At 39.0% G+C, this 18,755-nt stretch overlaps 1 protein-coding gene across 3 annotated transcripts; it reads right to left on the minus strand.

The window, feature by feature from the left end:
* Positions 1–267: 267 nt before the first annotated feature.
* si:dkey-246g23.4 (uncharacterized protein LOC559426 homolog) lies at positions 268–11,215 on the minus strand. Of its 3 annotated transcripts, none has more exons than XM_053320053.1 (7): positions 11,117–11,215; positions 10,969–11,027; positions 8,888–9,154; positions 6,949–7,092; positions 6,144–6,868; positions 5,301–5,541; positions 268–708 (listed from the first exon to the last, which is right to left on the minus strand). In XM_053320053.1, exons 3-7 carry the CDS (start codon positions 9,117–9,119, stop codon positions 539–541), a joined length of 1,512 nt encoding a protein of 503 aa, XP_053176028.1. In that variant the 5' UTR covers positions 9,120–9,154; positions 10,969–11,027; positions 11,117–11,215; the 3' UTR covers positions 268–538. The 3 variants fall into 3 exon arrangements, with proteins under 3 accessions (XP_053176028.1, XP_053176029.1, XP_053176027.1); XM_053320054.1 differs by having other exon boundaries at positions 11,112–11,150; XM_053320052.1 differs by having other exon boundaries at positions 10,969–11,158.
* Positions 11,216–18,755: the final 7,540 nt, after the last annotated feature.

Raw genomic sequence — 18,755 nt, forward strand, 5'->3', positions numbered from 1 at the left:
TGTACACACCCCTGTTCAGCACCTCTTGGCGCAGTGATATTACTCATTTAAAACTTCTGATTCAATTAGAATCACAAGGTTTTGTGCTTCTTTGTGATGTATATTCTGTAGAAAGATTATTGAGCATTCATCTGGGTGAAATATGAAAGCAAACCCTCCTTATATTCATGCTGTTTTGTTGCAGGGTTAATACAGGTTAGATCATTCCAGAAAGTGAGTTTAGTTGTAAAAAACTGAGTGACTTTACTTCTTCAGAGGTTCTGTTTTTCCTTTTCAGTATTTGCACAATGATACTAAACAGGACAGATTATCTGCATAGAATGAAGGTATAAGTTACTGGCTCTTAATGATTAATACAAATTATCATTTCCTGACACATAATCACCTGCAGACAGACCACAGTGGACTCCATAAGGGGCAGATCTCCCCTTTATAACTGTGAGATCAAGATCTCATTCACACCTTTAAATCCATCAGCTATAAAAACAGATTTTCCTTCATTCATGTCTCGTTCAGCTATTTTTCTTGAATTCTTTCCTCAGCAGCTTTGTTCCATTTTGTCTGTATGCGTATTGCTCTTGGAGTTTGACCCCTTGACCATTCGATTCATCTGATGGAGAAGCAGCAGGAACAGAGCGGAGACGATGAGAGCTACACCGGCCATGAGGAAACCTGTGCCGTAATCATTCATCTTGTCAATGAAGAAGCCTAAAAGGAAAAGTACATGTGTGAGTGACTTGCAGCTTTGCCACAGTTACATTTGTAATATTTTAATCTAATGATAATTGAACTGCGGACTGGAATGTGTCTCCTCTAGCTCTGAGCACTCTCCATATGCTCCCCCCATCCCTCCCTCCAACATCATGAGACGATACATTTGGATACAAATGCACCAGCACTTTAAGTACATCAACACTTTTTTAATAAACCAGTACATAAGCTATCCCATAATGCATCAGCGCTTTACCTTAACCTCCTGTGACCCTGTGTCCTCATATGAGAACATTACATTTTGGGTTAGCTGGGCCTTATACTTCATTCTGCTTAACTTTGACCCATTTTCCTCATTCATACACATTTTTGTGCCCTCTAGTGGCAGCAAAAGCACAATACATTAATGAGTGAAAAAAACGAGATGGCAGCCATCAACAACAAGTCAATAAACAGCCGATCCCCTGACAAAGGTGGACCAGGTACAAAAATGTATCAAATTTCATGGTTGAAAGTTGTTTATTTATGCTTAATAATGTTTGTAGTTTGATATGCTATATAAATTTGACAAATTTTAATAATAACAACAAGCTACGAAAACCAGTACATGAGTTACCCCACATTGCTCATGTAAATGCATCAGCACTGCGACCCTGCGTCCTCGTATGGGAACATTACATTTTGGGTTTGCTGGACCTTATACTTAATTCTGCTTAACTCTGACCTGTTCTCTTTCATACACATTTTTGTGCCACCTAGTGGCAGCAAAAGCACAATACATTAATGAGTGATCAATCAACAGCCGATCCCCAGACAAAAGTGGACCGGGTACAAAACCTTATCAAATTTTATGGTTGAAACTTGTTTATTTATGCTTAATAATGTTTGCAGTTGGATATGCTATAAAGATTTGACTGATTTTAGCAAAAGCAACAAATTACGACACTGCTTATCAGGAAGTATTTGTTTGAGGACATTGGGACTGTATTATCATTCAGTGAATACACTGGTGAATTAATCCTACTAATCCCAAATATCTAGGAGAAATTAAAAATGTATGCCAAAAAAAAGCTTAGGTCTCATGAGATTAAAGCTATTTGTATGATCTTTTGTTTTAATGTTTTTAAAATTTGTTAAATATGTCTTTTGTTTTCATATAAGTGTCTGCTTTTAAGTGTGAACACCCTGATCTGTCGGGAACGACATTTCATTCCCATGTAGGCTGGGTGTGTATTATGGAAGTTTTTGAATAATTCTGATTATGAGCAATATCGTAACGATGTTATCATTTTGCCTTTACTTAATGACAGAGACAGAGAGATATGAATAAGGCGAAAGACTGAGGCAGAGATAAGGACGAGAGGATTGCACGAAGATTAATTTTATCCTGAGGCGGTAATGCAAGTGCCTTCCTCCTGTGACGGAAACATAATTAGAAAGCTTTGATGCATCCTCAACATCCATCAACTCTCTGCTCTTCAAAGTAGCAGAAGTGCTCAAAGTAGCAAATGGTACAGTAAATAAGTTAGAAATAGCCTGTGTGTCAGAGGGAGCGTGTTGAGTTATAAATAGGACACCACAGGCTATATTTGGATCTGCTTCTCTTTCATTAGCACTTAACTTTATTTGAGGTCAGTTTCAGCCTTTAGCATAATCTTAAATTGCATTACATTTACATGCGGTGGGATTACTTGAATCCAGATTAAGAGGTTTTCAGGAGAGGAGGCTGATACAGATATTAGAAGGAAACAAAGAAATACAACTTCAAAAGAGTGAGGAGGGGAGTGAAAAAGTATTTGTTTATGTTTTCCTCATATAAGAACAGTCACAATGGACTGTTCTTCATTTATAATACAAAAAAATACACACTGTGCCAAAGGAAAGATTTTTTGAAACATACAGTAAATTCTGAAGAGGGTGAGAAAAGCAGTCACACTCGAATAACTCAAATTGCTCTCATTCCCTGTTTTATTTTTTGCTAACAGCCTTCTTAGAAATCCATAAAAATCATCAAATGAACAACCCAAAGTACAATTATGAGAATATGTTTTTTTCCCTCCACTCAGTTGGTGAGGTTTCCCCAGTTGATTTACTGCTGGCTGTGCTCACAGGCAGGACACTCTCTGGCAGGGGTTATGGTGCCTGAGTGCCAAAGTCAATGCTGGGTGTTTTTCAGGCTTTATTTACTGCTATTGTTTATAGTTTGTGTGTGTGAAAATGGGTCACAACCTCAGTAATCAAGTTCAAATGCTCGCCCGTTTGTAGGACAGCGCCGGTGGGGCTGCAGTGCATGTCTTGAGAGGACAGAAAAACATTTTAGTCTGCTGGCTGTGAAGAACATAATCTTACATTTTAAATTCATAACTGCTTAAGTATGTTTCCCAGTATAATGAAATAATGAAGTTGATTGCAAACAGATTGGCAAATTAGCTGCCAGATTTGACATGCTATCCAGCCCTTGTGAAAACAAATTTGTTTAAATACATTTTGGAGTGGCGGTAGGATTCAGAAAATTGACAAGTAGGATTGTTATACTGAGAGAAGTAAGATGTGGATTACGCAAAATTGGCTCATCATCATCAATGTTTCTATATTAAATAATCAAATGACCATGTGTAATGTGAAAGCGGTCTCATGTATAGTGACAGACCCAAAGAGGATTATCACTAGGGATGGGTTTCATTTAAAAATGACAATACCAGTACCAATCCAAGTACCCTTAAACTGATACTGATACTAGCTGAGTACTTCATTCTATACCCATCACACATTTTGTGCACTTTTATTTGGTGTAACAGGCATGTGCTAATTGAACAAGCTATGATAAACTATCCAACTCCAAATGAGAGACAAAGAGCAACTAGCCAGTGAAGATAGTGTAGAATTAAAGCAGTTTAAGATCCTGATATTTCCTCTGGTCGATAGAGACCACAGCAGAGCTAAAAGAAAATCTGGACATACAGCTCCAAATGAATGCTAATATTGTGCTGCAACTTCTGGATGTGCAAATAGGCAACCATTACAATGTGATCATATGTCAGTGTCATATTTACAGCTTGCTTCTGCTGCCAAAGTAACAGTTATTGTCCTATTTGGCAATTAATAAATTCTTTCTTTATGCAACTGTTACAGTGGGGAGAACAAGTATTGGATACACTGCTGATTTTGCAGGTTTTCCCACTTACAAAGCATATAGAAGTCTGTATTTTTTATCATAGGTACTTTTCAACTGTGAGTGACGGAATCTAAAACAAAAATCCAGAAAATCACATTGTATGATTTTTAAGTAATTAATTTGCATTTAAGTATGCAAGTATTTTATACATCAGAAAAACAGAACTTAATATTTGGTACAGAAACCTTTGTTTGCAATTACAGAGATCAGACATTTCCTGTAGTTCTTGACCAGGTTTGTTACTGATGGTTTTCTTTGAGTCTGTGGTCCCAGCTCTCTTCAGGTCATTGACCAGTTCCTGCCATGTAGTTCTGGGCTGATCCCTCACCTTCGTCATGATCATTGAGGCCCCACGAGGTGAGATCTTGCATGGAGCTCCAGACCAAGGGAGATTGACTGTCATCTTGAACTTCTTCCATTTCCTAATAATTGCGCCAACAGTTGTTGCCTTCTCACCAAGCTGCTTGCCTATTGTCCTGTAGCCCATCCCAGCCTTGTGCAGGTCTACAATTTTATCCCTGATGTCCTTACACAGCTCTCTGGTCGTGGCCATTGTGGAGAGGTTGGAGTCTGTTTCATTGAGTGTGTGGACAGGTGTCTTTTATACAGGTAACGAGTTCAAATAGGTGCAGTTAATAAAGGTAATGAGTGGAGAACAGGAGGGCTTCTTAAAGAAAAACTAACAGGTCTGTGAGAGCCGGAATTCTTACTGGTTGGTAGGTGATCAAATACTTATGTCATGCAATAAAATTTTTGTTTTAGATTCCGTCTCTCACAGTTGTAGTGTACCTATGATAAAAATTCCAGACCTCTACATGCTTTGTAAGTGGGAAAACCGGCAAAATCGGCAGTGTATCAAATACTTGTTCTCCCCACTGTATGTTACCACAGCTTTTCTCATGTTTTGTAATACATATTATATGAATTGGGAAAAATGTCCCAACAGACCAAATGGAGAGTCAGCAGAGAAGAAACTCAATTTAACAGGAATAAATGTGTGGAAAGCGATAGTCCATGAAATTAACACGACCATAAAGCATCGAAATCCACGATTAACCGAAGGGTGATGCTGCATTTTAAGGAGGTATAAAAATTTGATTGTGGTTGAATAGGCTCACTGGCCTGTTATAATGCAGAATGGTGCATAAGCACATCTATTGTGTGAGAGTTAATGTGTTGGAAGAATAGAACCAGGAGACTGACAGACATTGTAACCTTGACTTAATGATTTGGGTCTTTTCTAAAGCTCTGTTAATAAAAATGTTAACATCCAGTTAATTTTCGTGCTGTCAGCCAGTTGACATGGTGGTATGGATCAGAGGGAACATTGCAGTAATAAATCAAAGCTCAAATCCATTTCTTGTAGGTATACTGTGTACTTGCAGTTGATAATCAAATAATCTTTCTCACTCACCAGCTATGGGCGGCCCAAGCAGGCCTCCGCTGCTGCGTATGAGCATGAAGAACCCAAGTGCGCTTCCGAGCCTGTTGGCGCCCACAATCTCAACCAGCACAGTGATATGGATTGCAACCGTGGCGCCATACACCAGGCCGTAAGCTGCACTGAAAGCAGCCATCTCCCAGAACGAGGAGGTCAATGGGCAGAGGAGTAACACGGTGCCCAGCAGAATCACTGTAGCTGTCAGCTGCTGCACCTGATGGAAGTAGAGATGAAAGAAACAGACTGTGCATCAACCCAGACGCACTTGTCATGCTAACAGGTATTGCGTTGCTCGTTTGAAGTAACAGTTTGACATTTTGAAAAATATGCTTGTTTGTTTTCTTGCCAAGAGTTCAATGAGACAGTCGATACCACTCTCGTGTCTGTGTGCTATATGCAGACATTTACAGCCAGCCAATTAGCTTAGTTTAAAGATTGGAAGCTAGCCTGGCCCATTCGTGTAAAAAAATTTGGCATCTACCATGAGGTTGCCAGGCAACAACAGGAGGCTCCACAAAGTCAATTTTTCAATCAATATGTTAATTAAGTAGCTAGTTGGCTTATTTCGAGCCAATCTGACTGTTTCCCCCCTGCTTCCAGTCTTTATGCTAAACTAAGCTAGCCAGTTGCTGGCAACTTAATATTTTCTCTAGCTACTAATTTAACCTTTGGCAAGACATCAAAAAATGCTTAAACTTTTCATTTAATCGCATACACTGTGCCACATGGTGCAGACACTGAAACTATGCCATTTGGTTTCACATATGTGTTTTTTTTAAAAGCCATTGCTTGGGTTAACTACTCAACTGAACGTACCATCTCCACCAGTCTCAAGTTTGCCACCCAGCCGAAGAACACCCTCCCGAACAGGTCCATCGCTGCAGAGATAGACATGAGTGCAGCTGCCTCGTACTCCCCGATCCCCTTACTACGAGCATATGGCACGAGGAATAGAGCTGGTGCAAAGAAACCGAGTGCAGCAAACAACCCAAACATTGAGTAGATCATGAATCGTGCATTGGTGATGAGGGTATAATCTACATAACGAAGGATATTGGTCCTGAGTTCGGCCCTCTTAGCTCTGCTATTTGATTTTTGTGACGTCATAGTTGAATTAGGTATCTCTTCTGGGGCCTGGTATATTTTACCATCTTCAGCAGTGATGGTCTCATGATCAGCCCCTTCAGATATTCTCAGCTCCTTTGACCCACTATAGCTTGGTTTGTCCTGATCCAAGTCCTCTTTTTTAAGGAGTTCCAGGGACAAGCCTTCCTCCTCACTTGAATGAATCACATCTCTGGTGACTTTCAGGGGTCTCAGCAGCATCCCGCACACACATAGGTTAAGCTGCAGACCCCCCAGGATCATCATAGCACCCCTCCAGGAGTAGTTGTCAATCAACAGCTGGAACAGAGGTGTAATGATAAAGGTAATGATGCACTCTCCTGCACTGGCCAAGGCATTTGCCACAGGACGCCTCCTCTCAAAATACAAGCCAAGCATGGTCACTGTGGGGGTCCAGGTCAGTGCATAGCCAAAACCTGTAGAGAAGGAGACCAGTGAATTACATATTTGTGTGTGTGTTTTTCTTTTATGTGTGTATTTGCATCAAACCACTCACCATTTAGGAATCCCACTGTTAAGTACAGTTCAGTCATGTTCCTTGCAAAAGCCCCAATCACCACTCCTACGCTGCAAATCAGTCCGCCAATTATCACAACAGAGCGATGGCTGAATCGCACACTCAGAGCAGATGCTATCGGAGCTGCAGAGGGACACACAGGACATGCATGTATAATACGCAGCACATTTACAGTCATTTTATTCAGGGCAACAAAATTACAGTGTAATGGCCATGTATGTATTTTGCAGCAGGGAGAGGTCCTATTTATTAATTGAATGCAAACTGAATACTGAAAACATTTTGATTAAGATTGCCATTGAATAAATAAGTTAAGTTAAACCGTATGAGGTTTCAGAGGTTTAAGAAGTTTTCAATAAATCCCAGTGCTTTTTGATGTCTAGAGCATTTGCAGCAGATAATAATTTAATTCACAAACAAACTCATAATGATCAAACGTAATCTTATTGTACTTTTCCTAATAGTTTCCTGTGAGATTAACAGGCCCAAACACAAATAGACCCCAGGTAGTACTTAAGCACCTGCCCTTCTGGCCTCTAACTGGACAAGTGCCCTTTTTACACAACATTTTTTTTCTATTTCTTTTTCTAAATTTGTATTTTAATTTGAAATTTGGCCCATGTCATCACTTCTCAGTTAAAAGTGTGCTGTATCACCGAACAACTACATTTGAGTAATAATTCTGCAGGTCCACACAAGCACCTGCCCTAACCCCTTCACTTTCCCTTCCCAATTGAGTTACTACCTGTGGAGGAAATATGATCCACATGTCCCTGCCTTTATTGGTCAGGTAACCATAATGTTTGCTCTTAGCATAGGCATTGTTGTGCCACTCTTGAGAAATTAAAACACTATTAAAACATCTAAATACAGATAGCCTAACAGCAGGTGAGTTACCATTAACCATTGCAAAAAGCAAGCTTGTCTAGTGTAACTTTGGTGTCAATGAAAACGAGTGAAATCTAGTATAATAGCCTATCTCTTCTTCTCCTCTCCTTCTCTCTTCATGTGTCAGCAACTCTTCTGTTAGCAGTAGTATTCATGTTCCAAGGGCTTTTGGGGGAGAGAGGCTTTAAGATGTCACCAGAGCAATTAGCTGCAGGCTATATTAAAGCCCACCCCCCACCCCATCCCCCTCACACCTTCATACCCTGCACTTAAACACTCTGCCAGCCAACGCTAAGCCCTCCTCCTCCTTCCATCCCGTCTCTGTGTGCAGTTTCCTCTGTGGTCCAGCTGAAGCAGGACAACAAGACTGATAGCTTTAATTTTTACTCTTTGAAGGTGAACAAGACTCCTTTTACTTGTGAAAGGGCATCAGTAAGGTGTAAAAGTGTAGATATAGATCAAGTTCAGGGTGATTTGTTCTGATGATGCTCAATTTGACAGTTTAATTGATTCCCTTTTGATTGAAAAATTGATCAACGTTTCTTATTGGTTACTCTGGTTGGTTGTTCTGCTCACTGTACGAGTGTGAGTGTGTTCATACTGCAGCAACACTGAGCATTACATGAGACAACCCAACAGATGTATAATATAGATTCATGTATTGATTTATCACTGCCCTTTTTTTTCTCCACTTGAGCAGCTGCCCGCCAAAATGTCTGTAAAGGGCCCTGAAGATTAAGTTCATTCAACACAAGACATTTCATCTGCCATCCAGTTTCACAGTTTTTTTAACATTAATGAGAGAGAGCCATCTAAATGAAGTGAAAAGTGAAGGTGAAATGAAGGTCAAAATGGGTGAGGGGATTTTGAAAGATACAAATATGAAAGTTAGGAATATTGTAGTAATCTATAGCTATCAAACGGATACTGACGTCTTTCTACCAGTGTAGTACCTTCCTGTTTTTGAAATGACTTAATACATGAACACAGCAGTTACATCTTTGTAAAAGAAAAAGATTGTGATAATCACCCCCAACATGAATGATAGCCACTGCAATCGAGGTGATCCAGGATGTCCTTGTTGCTGTGGTTTCAAAGTATTGGTGTATCTCAACATAGAATACACCAAAGGCCTTGATGACACCAAAGGTTAATCCAAAGACCATGAAGCAGGCCAGCAGGACAAACCAGGCGTAGCAACCTTCAGGAGCTTCTGATGGTGTCATGGCTACCCTCACCCTCTGAGCCTTTGGAGAGTTCATATTGATCTGCACTGGGTTTTGCAGTACTCAGATGTCTAGGGAGGAACACAGGAGTCATTTTTACACAGTAATTACAAAACTTTGCCAACAAAGTATACGCATATTTAATGACTGCCAAACATATGTGGACACACTTGATGTTTAGTTCTGATGAAAGTAGATATTAATACTACACTATATATAGCAGTATGCCTCCAATAGTTGTTCAATAGTAAGGAAACTATAAAACAAGGAGGAGTCATTACGTCACTGTAAGGCACATGAACATACTTTGGTGCCTCCTGATCGAAATAAGGAAGTATACAGAATACAGGGTACTGATTTTGTTAACAATATTTATTTATCCTAAACAACACTATTTTCAAGGGACACTTCACTACACTTTATTGAAATGTTCCCTGTTATTCCCTGCTTATTATCATAATTTGATACTATTTAAATGGACTGTACTTTCTAGTCTTTGCGACCACTCAAAGCGCTTTACATTACATGTCATTTACCCATTCACACACATTCATATACTGATGGCAGGAGCTACCATGCAGGGTGCCATCAGGGGGAATTTTAACCATTCATTCACATTCATACACCGTTGGCGCAGCAACAGGAGCAATTTGGGGTTAAGTGTCTTGCCCAAGGACACATCGACATGTGGATCTTCCAATTGGAGGATGACCACTCTACCTCCTGAGCTACAGCCGCCCCATTTAGAGACATACAGCTAATAAACAAATGTTAACAAAGTGTGTTCTTTCGTTTGGTAGAGGCATTCCTTCATGAAAGGTCATATAATATAGGCTTCAATAGAACTGGTACCTAGCACCAAGCAGGTCTTAGAACATCGATAATGACCCTTCCTTCTTTTATAGTGCCCTTGTTCAAAAGTCCTTTTACAACATTACAATACCTCTGTGCACAAAGCAAAGTCCATACAAAAATGTTTTTTTACAATTTGGTATGGAACAATTGGCCCACACAGACACAACACCCTCAGGATGAACTGGAATGCTAACTGAGATTGACAGGCTTTATTGGCTGACCTCACTAATGATCTGGCTGAATGCTCCAAAATCTGGAAAAAAGCCTTCCCAGAAGAGCGGAAACTGTTTGGAATGAGAAATCTCACGAGGTATGTTCACATGTCAATATTCTTTTGCCCATTTAGTGTGAGAATCATCAGTGCCTTTATCATCTCATGTCATTATCTATTACAGCTGCTGTCTTCTTTTTTCTGCTAACATTATAACATCTTATCTTAACCCAACCGTGACATGAATTTTCAGGTTTACAGTTTACTCACAACTGGGACTACTGTGATAAAACGTATATCATCATTAAACCAGTAGTAGTGGTGGCGATGTAACTTAATTCTTAAGAACACTGACAAACTTTTCATGATTTATCAAGGTTTTATGTTGCTCTCCTTGTTTCTCAAAGCAGTACTCATCCAAAGCAGTTTACATCCACCATACAACATCTATCTTCTAAGATTCTTTGAATATCCTTTTTTTTAGGTATACGCCAACATGGCATTTTTCATTACTACATTTGATTTATTTGGATTTAACAACCACTCTATTTAAGCAGAATAGATCATTTATGAAAGAGAGCCAATCTTGGATGACATAACAGTGTTTATGCCAACCTAGAGAAGGAAATAAAAACTAAAAATTTACCATGGTGAGCTATTTGTCTTTTTTGGACAATAGTCAGCACAAGCAGATTAGATTTACCATGCGTGATAGGATTTAGCTCAATTCCATTTTCAGTTGATGAAAATACATAATACACATTATAATAATGGAGCTTCATAGACTGCTTAAGAACCTGTTTACAAAGGATTACCCACCTCATGTGTGATTGGACTGAAAGAGGTCTTGACCCAAATCTGGACCATGACCTAGAAAGCTTGCAATATGAGATAAGTCAAAACAATATTGTTATATGATTCGCAAATTTGACACACATGATGTTATATGTAAAATAATTCACCTTACTTCTCATGGTCAAACTAAAGCCATTATGCTCTTCCTGGTGAGTTGTCCAAGTTGGTTTTATCACCAAATGGCTTTGGCACTCTTTCCATGTCACATGAAGTGGTGGTGGTGGTGATGGTGGTATCACTTACACAACAAATTGTGCAACAGGCACTCTTCAGGGAAAACACGATGTATGTTCCAAAGGGAGCAAGGGTCAAACAGAGACAGTAACTGCAGAGGTGGGCCAAAAAGCATGCTGAGTAAAGGGTTTATGCCCAGGTGAACTTATGTGTAACATATGTGCACATGAGCAGAGTAACCACGACATGAGACCTTTGTAACTCATATACTCTGAATTTCTCTTCTTGGCATGCTGGCTGGCTGGCTAGATAGATAGATAGATAGATAGATAGATAGATAGATAGATAGATAGATAGATAGATATAAGAATATAAAGAACAAACTATACATAATAAAATAGCAAAATAACAATAGCAAATAAAATAAAATAAAATAAAATGTAATGTACTAAAGTATATACAAGTAATTGGCTAAGTGTTGCTAGAGACAAAGATACACGCAGGGCAAAGTTTCATCAAATATTTCGTAAGCTTGTGTGTACATGTGATTCAGGGTCATGAATAAGAGACAAAAATAAGATATGAATGGAAATTTAATCATATCTTGCATTTAACACCACGATTTGCCTTCTTCTGAATAATTAGAAACTGACAATGACAGTGAAGAAATTCTATATATATCTACTGTAGCAAGGATAATATCATCAAAAGGATAAACAAATAATGAGAGATGACAAGATGAACAACACTAGACAATAATTTAAAGAGTTCAATGCTCAGAAACTCTCCCACTTTGATTTCAGTTCTTTTTAACTCAATGGTGCAAAGACAATACATGTCATATGCTGTATGTCATGCCCACTTGGAACAAGTGATAAGAGCAAAAATGCAACATGCAGGCAATTTACCCCACACAATGTTCTCCGTGGGGCAAGTAACACAGTGGGGCGATCAAAAAGTCCTTTAATAAGTGATAAGCGTCCCTATACTGACATCTCTCCTGCTGTCTTACAGGCAGCTAACATGAATCCTGTGAACATCAATGTAACAAGGTGTTCAGATTGTTTAGTTTGCAGTGGATGAAATGCAGTTAGATGCTGTCAAAAAACCCTCAAAAACTATACAAACAAACAAAAATTGTTTGAATCGAGAGACAATTCTCAAGATTGGATGAAAGATGGATGTTGAGCTTGAAATATTCGTCTTGCTGCCATTTTTCAAATAATTTAAATCATAAAGGGGTTAAAAAAAACACACTCATATTCACACCTACGCGCAGTTTTAGAGTGACCGACTAGCCTCAGTGACTATTGACTACTGACCAGTTAACAATACAATTCTGAATTTGCTAAAAAAAAAAAAAAACTCTAAACCCAAAAAACATGTTTGACATTCACTGATCCAATAACAAAGATGATTAATATCTATATCAAAGAAAGGAAGTACTGGAGGTCAGCCATTGTCGTGTCAGTCCATAAATAAGGAGGCTTGACTGATGTGAGCAACTACAAACCTATCAGTCTTTTACCCATCATCCCCAAAATTGCAGAGAAATGTGTTGCTGAACCGATGACCCCCCATCTCAACCCTATTGATGAACTGATGTTTTACTGTTGCCCCACATGTCTTGTGTCCTGTCTTGAGAATTCTTGTTTTGTTGTACTTGCTGTCTGTATGGCATCTTCTAATCTTCATTCTGTGAATTATATCACTTTATAGGTTTAAAAACATCTAGCCAATGGCCTGCAGTTGAAAATCAGCCATACTGTAACAACACTGGCCCGTGTACCGAAAAATGTTGATTAATGTGTGTTGTCCTTTTAAATCTGCATGCTTTATGTCATGTTGACATTCTCACTAACAAACATATTTCATTATCTGAAACACGCCAAGACATCTTACAGTCCAATGGCTTTATGTCCTACAAACAGCTCAGACACATGACCCATAAATTACCTTTAACTGCATCTCAGTGGTTCTGCCTACCAATAAACGTTTGCAAACTATTAATGAATCTTGTGAATTGCCTCTTTTATGAGTGTTACAGTTCACTAAAGAGGCACAGCATCAAGGTTAGGGGTGTGCCGGATTGTCACTGGGGACGAGCAGATTTACAAAGCCATGTGTAATTTGTTTGGCCCAGGTTTCTGCAAGGAATCCTGAGTCAGCAGACAGTAGCAAAGATCATTTGTAGTGTTGCTTTAATAGGACAACAAATGATCATTTATGGTAAATTGTTCACATTAAAAAGCTTGGTACTGTCAGCACAACACCAAACTACTTTTAAGAGTTGGGATGACTCATTGGCCTGCTTTTACATACATTCACCATCATGCTCTATTTGTTGTATTTTTAAATACTTATTAATATTATTGTAGGATCACATTTTTTGTTTGATTTCAAACTTTCATTTGGCTGTCTTCTGGTGATGGTCACTGTGTCGCAGCTTTGCTCGGGTTTTAGAGCTTGGAAAGAAAGACAGACAGATAGAGGGGGGTGGAATGAAAAAGAATCTTGTTTCTCTGCATCTGCCCAACGTCCAGACGATGGGGATTGATCTCCAAGATTCTGTTGCATAAGATCCCAATAAAATATCATGATAATTACATAATACGAATAAGGAGATTTCAATCTACAAGTGCAGCGCTTGCCCCATTTCAGAGTATATTTGGTCATTTTATTTGAAAAAGCTTGCTTTTGGTGCAGAACATCCCCAACGGGTGTTCTAAAAACAATTAAAGATTTATAGGCGCGGGTGATAAATTATAAATCTATGATGGGGATGACTGGGAAGGGTAGGGCAGTGGTAAAGATGGAGAGGACACCTTCTGAATAATAAATATGTACTGGTGAGGCCCGACACAGTGGGCACACAGAGAAGTGTCATTAGCTGGGTTTCCAGAGGAGGATGGACTCCTCTGATGTCTTTTTGTTTGTATTATTTGCTGACAGCTCCTCAGGTTTCACTGTGTCTGACATTATGTCTGAGTTGTTGCTGAAGCAGAGACTTGTTTGTCTGCACAGGCTGCCCCTAAATGTCACCAAACAAGTCCTGAAGAAATAATGTTACACTGTCTTTTCTACACTCAGCTATCCATACTACTAACCCTGCAGCATGGAAAAAGACTAAAACATACTGCTGGTCTCATCCATGAACATTAAATTTTCATCAGGGTGCATGCCATACACTCAAATAGCCAGCATAGCCTTTATGTATTGTATTTTTAGAATGTATGCAATTCAAAACCTTAAAAAAATCTCAAGCTTGTAGAGAATTTCAGCACACTGTTTTTGGTGAATGCTGACTAAACCTTTGCTGCTGTTTTTATCTTATTTTTCAAATTTCAAAAACTTCAACAAGTTGTTCATTCAATGACTGTGAAATGAGGTTTTTACTCAGTCTTTAAAGGAAAATGTATTGCTTGACCCAGGCTTTAGTCTTTTAGTGGCTTCTGTGTTATCTGCTTGGCAATGTTGGTTTTCAGCCCACCACTTTGGTCTGAACTAAAATCTCAACAATTATTGGATAGATTGATGTTTGTACAGACATTCATGGGATAACGTTGGCGAATCCCCTGACTTCAGTCCCTAAGATTTCATTTCATCTCAACATCTAATTTTAGCACAAATGTTTGTGCAGACATTCATGGCTCCAAGATTATGAATCCTAATGATGGAGGTGATCTCTTGACTGTTTTTGTAGCACCAGCATGAACTTGTCACTTGTGGTTTTGAGTGAGATGTCTTGATAACAATTTTATGGCTTGTCATGGAATTTGGTACAGACATTCATGCCCCCTCAGACTGAATTCTAACAGTGATCCCCCAACCTTTCCTTCATCAGGTTAAGAGTTATTGGCAGCTGTTCCTCACGGTCATAATAGCAACAAAGAAAGAAATCTTTTGTAGAGCAATTTCAATGTACTGTCAGTGATGGGGGCCAATGGACAGACCTCATTCTGAGCAAAAATGCATTCTTAAGTTCAGCCAATATAAGACTTCAGTAGTGTGTTAGACTTATTAAGAGTGGGTATAAAGCACAGTCTGTTTAGTTTAGTATTGTTTGTACCAATAACCTCTTTTTGTGTTGTACTTTGTACACTGCAGCTCATCAACACAGTGAGGGAATCTTTAACTAGAAAAGACATAACTTAGGAAGGTACCCACTTCATGTGTCTAATATTAACTAAACTAACTAAACTTTGGAGTTTATTTTCTACATAAAAACAGGACTGTGGACCTCTGTCCCTAAATTGTTTTGGAAATAGCTCTCTTTGGTGTCAGTAAGGAATGATTAGCAAAAACAGTTCCGATAATACATGCGCATGCTTGTATTGTTTTAACCCATACTGTTCATATTCTGACTCATAGTCAGAATATGAGCAGTATGAGCATAGATTAGTCTCTACACCAATTCACATTCATAAATTCACCATCAGTCATTAATAAATGGTTGATTAACCCTCAGAGAGCAGACAAAGTGTTTATCTATAGAAAAAAGACATGCGCAATCACTTCTTTATATTTTATAGTATATTATGAATACAACAATGAATGTAAGTATGTAAGGGTTAAGATTTGAGATTTAAGACTTTGAGTTAGTGCTAAATAGCATATGTTGGTTTGCTAACATGCTATACTACATTATGTAAAATGCCAAAGTTATACCTTCCAAATATCAGCTTATTAGTTAAATTAGTCATTGTTAGCATGTCAGCGGGCTAATGTTAATGTTTAGCTCAAAGCACCACAGTGCCTAAGTCCAGCCTCACAGTGCTGCTAGCATGGCTGCTTATCTATCAACTGCCGATTATGCTGCAAGTGTGTCACTCATCTTCAGACTGGGGGGATACAGCCCTAGTGACCACTGAAAATAAGTCAAAGTACAGCATGGCTTCATTCCCCACAAATAACTGCCCAGTTGAAGAAATATTGCCCAACTGACATGAGCCAGTGTGGCGTTGTGATTTGTGTTAACAGCATGGACAGATTTGTGGATGTACCGAGCACAAAGCAGCAGCAGACAGACCAGGAACTTCTCTGAATACTGATGCACCCACAATGTGTCCAACAGCCACTCACACATGCACCAGAGTAATTGCCATAAAAGCTAACAAGCTAGTCGAGGGGTGTATATGTGATGCAATCAGACACTTGATTGTGTTGTGAGCCAAGGTCATTGTGAAAGAACAATGAGGTGGTAATCATACAGGGAGAGGAGTCCGCTCCTCCCCTCTGATTTGTGGTGGATGCCAAAAGTCTGGCCAATCATAGCCTATCACAACCCATCTTGGTGTAGTTGTCCACAATAAGAATCAAGTCTTATCTCAAATGCTGCTGCTGGAGGCTTGCCACACAACATGAGGAATACCTGATACACACACACCTACACACACACACACGCCCTTCAGTGATAATGGTGCTTCTTTAGTTTTTCTTATCAGGTTAAGTGGATGCAAATGTGTTTACAATGACTCTGTCCTTGTAGTTAGTCAGAAACAGTGTGAAATGTGCTTCTAAAGCATGAATATGAATTCATTTATGCATCCTGACAGAGCTTGATTGGTCTCTAATGATTTAATTTGGTTAAAATTGTGAGGTTGTAAACATTGTATTCCTTGTTCCTTGGTTGAGCAAAGTTTTTAAGATTGTGTTTGTGGGCTAGTTCTCACGCTAGTCAGGTTTCTGTAAAACTGGCCCTCGGCACTTTCGCTCTGTCTTCTCCAAAAATGGTTTAGTCAATGATCATTTAAGATTCAATCCTGCTTAAAAACCAAATCATGCATGCGTACTCACTCACACACACACTGCCACTACCATGCTGCAGCACACATCCGCACACACACACACCCCTGTAGCTTGCAGATATCCTTTCATCCATCTTCACACACATTTCTCAGCCCCCAAGAAAGTTTGGTGGGTTTTTTTTTTCTTTTCTTTTCAGCTGAGTGCGATTTATACCGTTGAATGAAGAGGAGAGGAGAGAGCGGAGGGGAGTGGGATATGGGGTCCCCTGGAAAGCAGCTGACAGCCTTGTCAGAAATTCTGCAGACACACACAAACTCCAAGCCAAGCCAGGGGGGAAATAGGTTTGACCTTTTGATGTGGATAACCATTAATCCATGGATCAGGTCATACTGTGCCAAACTGGGTACGGGAACAGGTGCGTCACTAAACCCTCCTCCTCTTTTCCCTAAGCTACTTTTGTAGGAGTGATACAAAGAAAACATGCCAGTGTCTCTTGTAATAAACATGTTTTTGTTTTTAATCCACTCATCCACAGGAATTACATTTAATTCCAAGTCCAAGTGTGTAGGTATTTGAAGTACTCAGGGATAACATGTGTTATGTGTAGTGGGGTCCAAAGGTCAGGTCCATGTTATTGCAGAGAATCAATTCTAATAATAACTAATTTATAATAACAGTAATTTAATATTTATTAATGTATTTTACACTACTTCTCAGCCACATAGCTGCTATTTGAATAATTTTTTATAGTTTCACTTTTGAGCTACTGGTTGGAGCATTTAGTGATATTTTTGCTTTAAAACAAAATAAAGTGAAGCACTATATACTTGCATGACCTTTCCCTTCTAGCACTGTACCCATAGGTTCCTCAGCTTCAGTGCTTCAGCCCTTTGCTTGCCTCTCTGTGGTCTGTGGCACACTCCCAGAAAGCACAGATGTGTGTGGGCCTACCCAGATGGCGGAGCAGAGTGGAAGCAGCCAACTAGCTGATTGCACACAGGTCATCCACCAGCCATGGAAAACCTTTTCTAACTCTAGCTAGAACTTTAATCAGTCGCATTTCTACAAACGTTGCGGGCTGGTAAACAAATGCTCTCTCGTTTAGGTGAGAAACCACAGTTTATCTGAGGATAATCATTGTAGGAACCAAATAATTACCATATAATTTGTCATTTAAAAAAAACAGAGACAGAGTTAGATATTTTATGCAAAGAACCTTCCCACTTTCTTGCTGAGAGTAAAATGAGAAGGTTGATAACACCTTCTCAGTTGGAGTCAGGTGGTAATTATTTTAGCTTAGCATTAAGCCTGGCAGCAGGTGGAAACAGTCACTGTTAGTAACTCCCTGTAAAATCACAAATTGTTATTTCCAGTGTTGAAGGAAACACATTAGAGTACTCTGATTACTTTTTTGATGGAACGAGTAACGTAACATGTTGGGTCCACAATTTAAGTACTCAGTTGTTTAGTTACATTTTCAAAAAGGTAATCTGTTACCATTATTTTTTTTTAATCACAAAGAGGTTTTCATTTTCGGTAACACTAAAGTACTCTAACCAGTTACTTTTCTCAGAAGGTAATGCTGTAATGTAACTAGTTACTTTCTAAAGGCAGTCATTTTGTAATGTAATTAGACTTTTTTCTTAAATCCACCTCTAAAGCTCCCTAATTAACATGTTATATCTTTTCTTATCGTTTTAACTGAAACATAAAACAACTTCCAGAAATGACAGTTTGAACTTTTACAGGGATTTACGTGAACTGTGAACTATTTATAGGCTGGGTGCAGTGACTTCTGATCGTCATCTTCATCGTGAAAATGTTGAACT

This window comes from Scomber japonicus, chromosome 5 (genome assembly GCF_027409825.1).
Source record: "Scomber japonicus isolate fScoJap1 chromosome 5, fScoJap1.pri, whole genome shotgun sequence".
Lineage (NCBI taxonomy): Eukaryota > Metazoa > Chordata > Actinopteri > Scombriformes > Scombridae > Scomber > Scomber japonicus.

Coding starts and splice junctions, on each gene's coding strand:
- si:dkey-246g23.4 (XM_053320053.1), bottom strand. CDS start 9,119: ATGAACTCTCCAAAGGCTCAGAGGGTGAGGGTAGCCATGACACCATCA. Junction 7,093..8,887: donor GGCTATCATTCATGTTGGGG/GTGATTATCACA, acceptor GTCCCTCTGCAG/CTCCGATAGCATCTGCTCTG. Junction 5,542..6,143: donor ACTTGAGACTGGTGGAGATG/GTACGTTCAGTT, acceptor TACTTCCATCAG/GTGCAGCAGCTGACAGCTAC.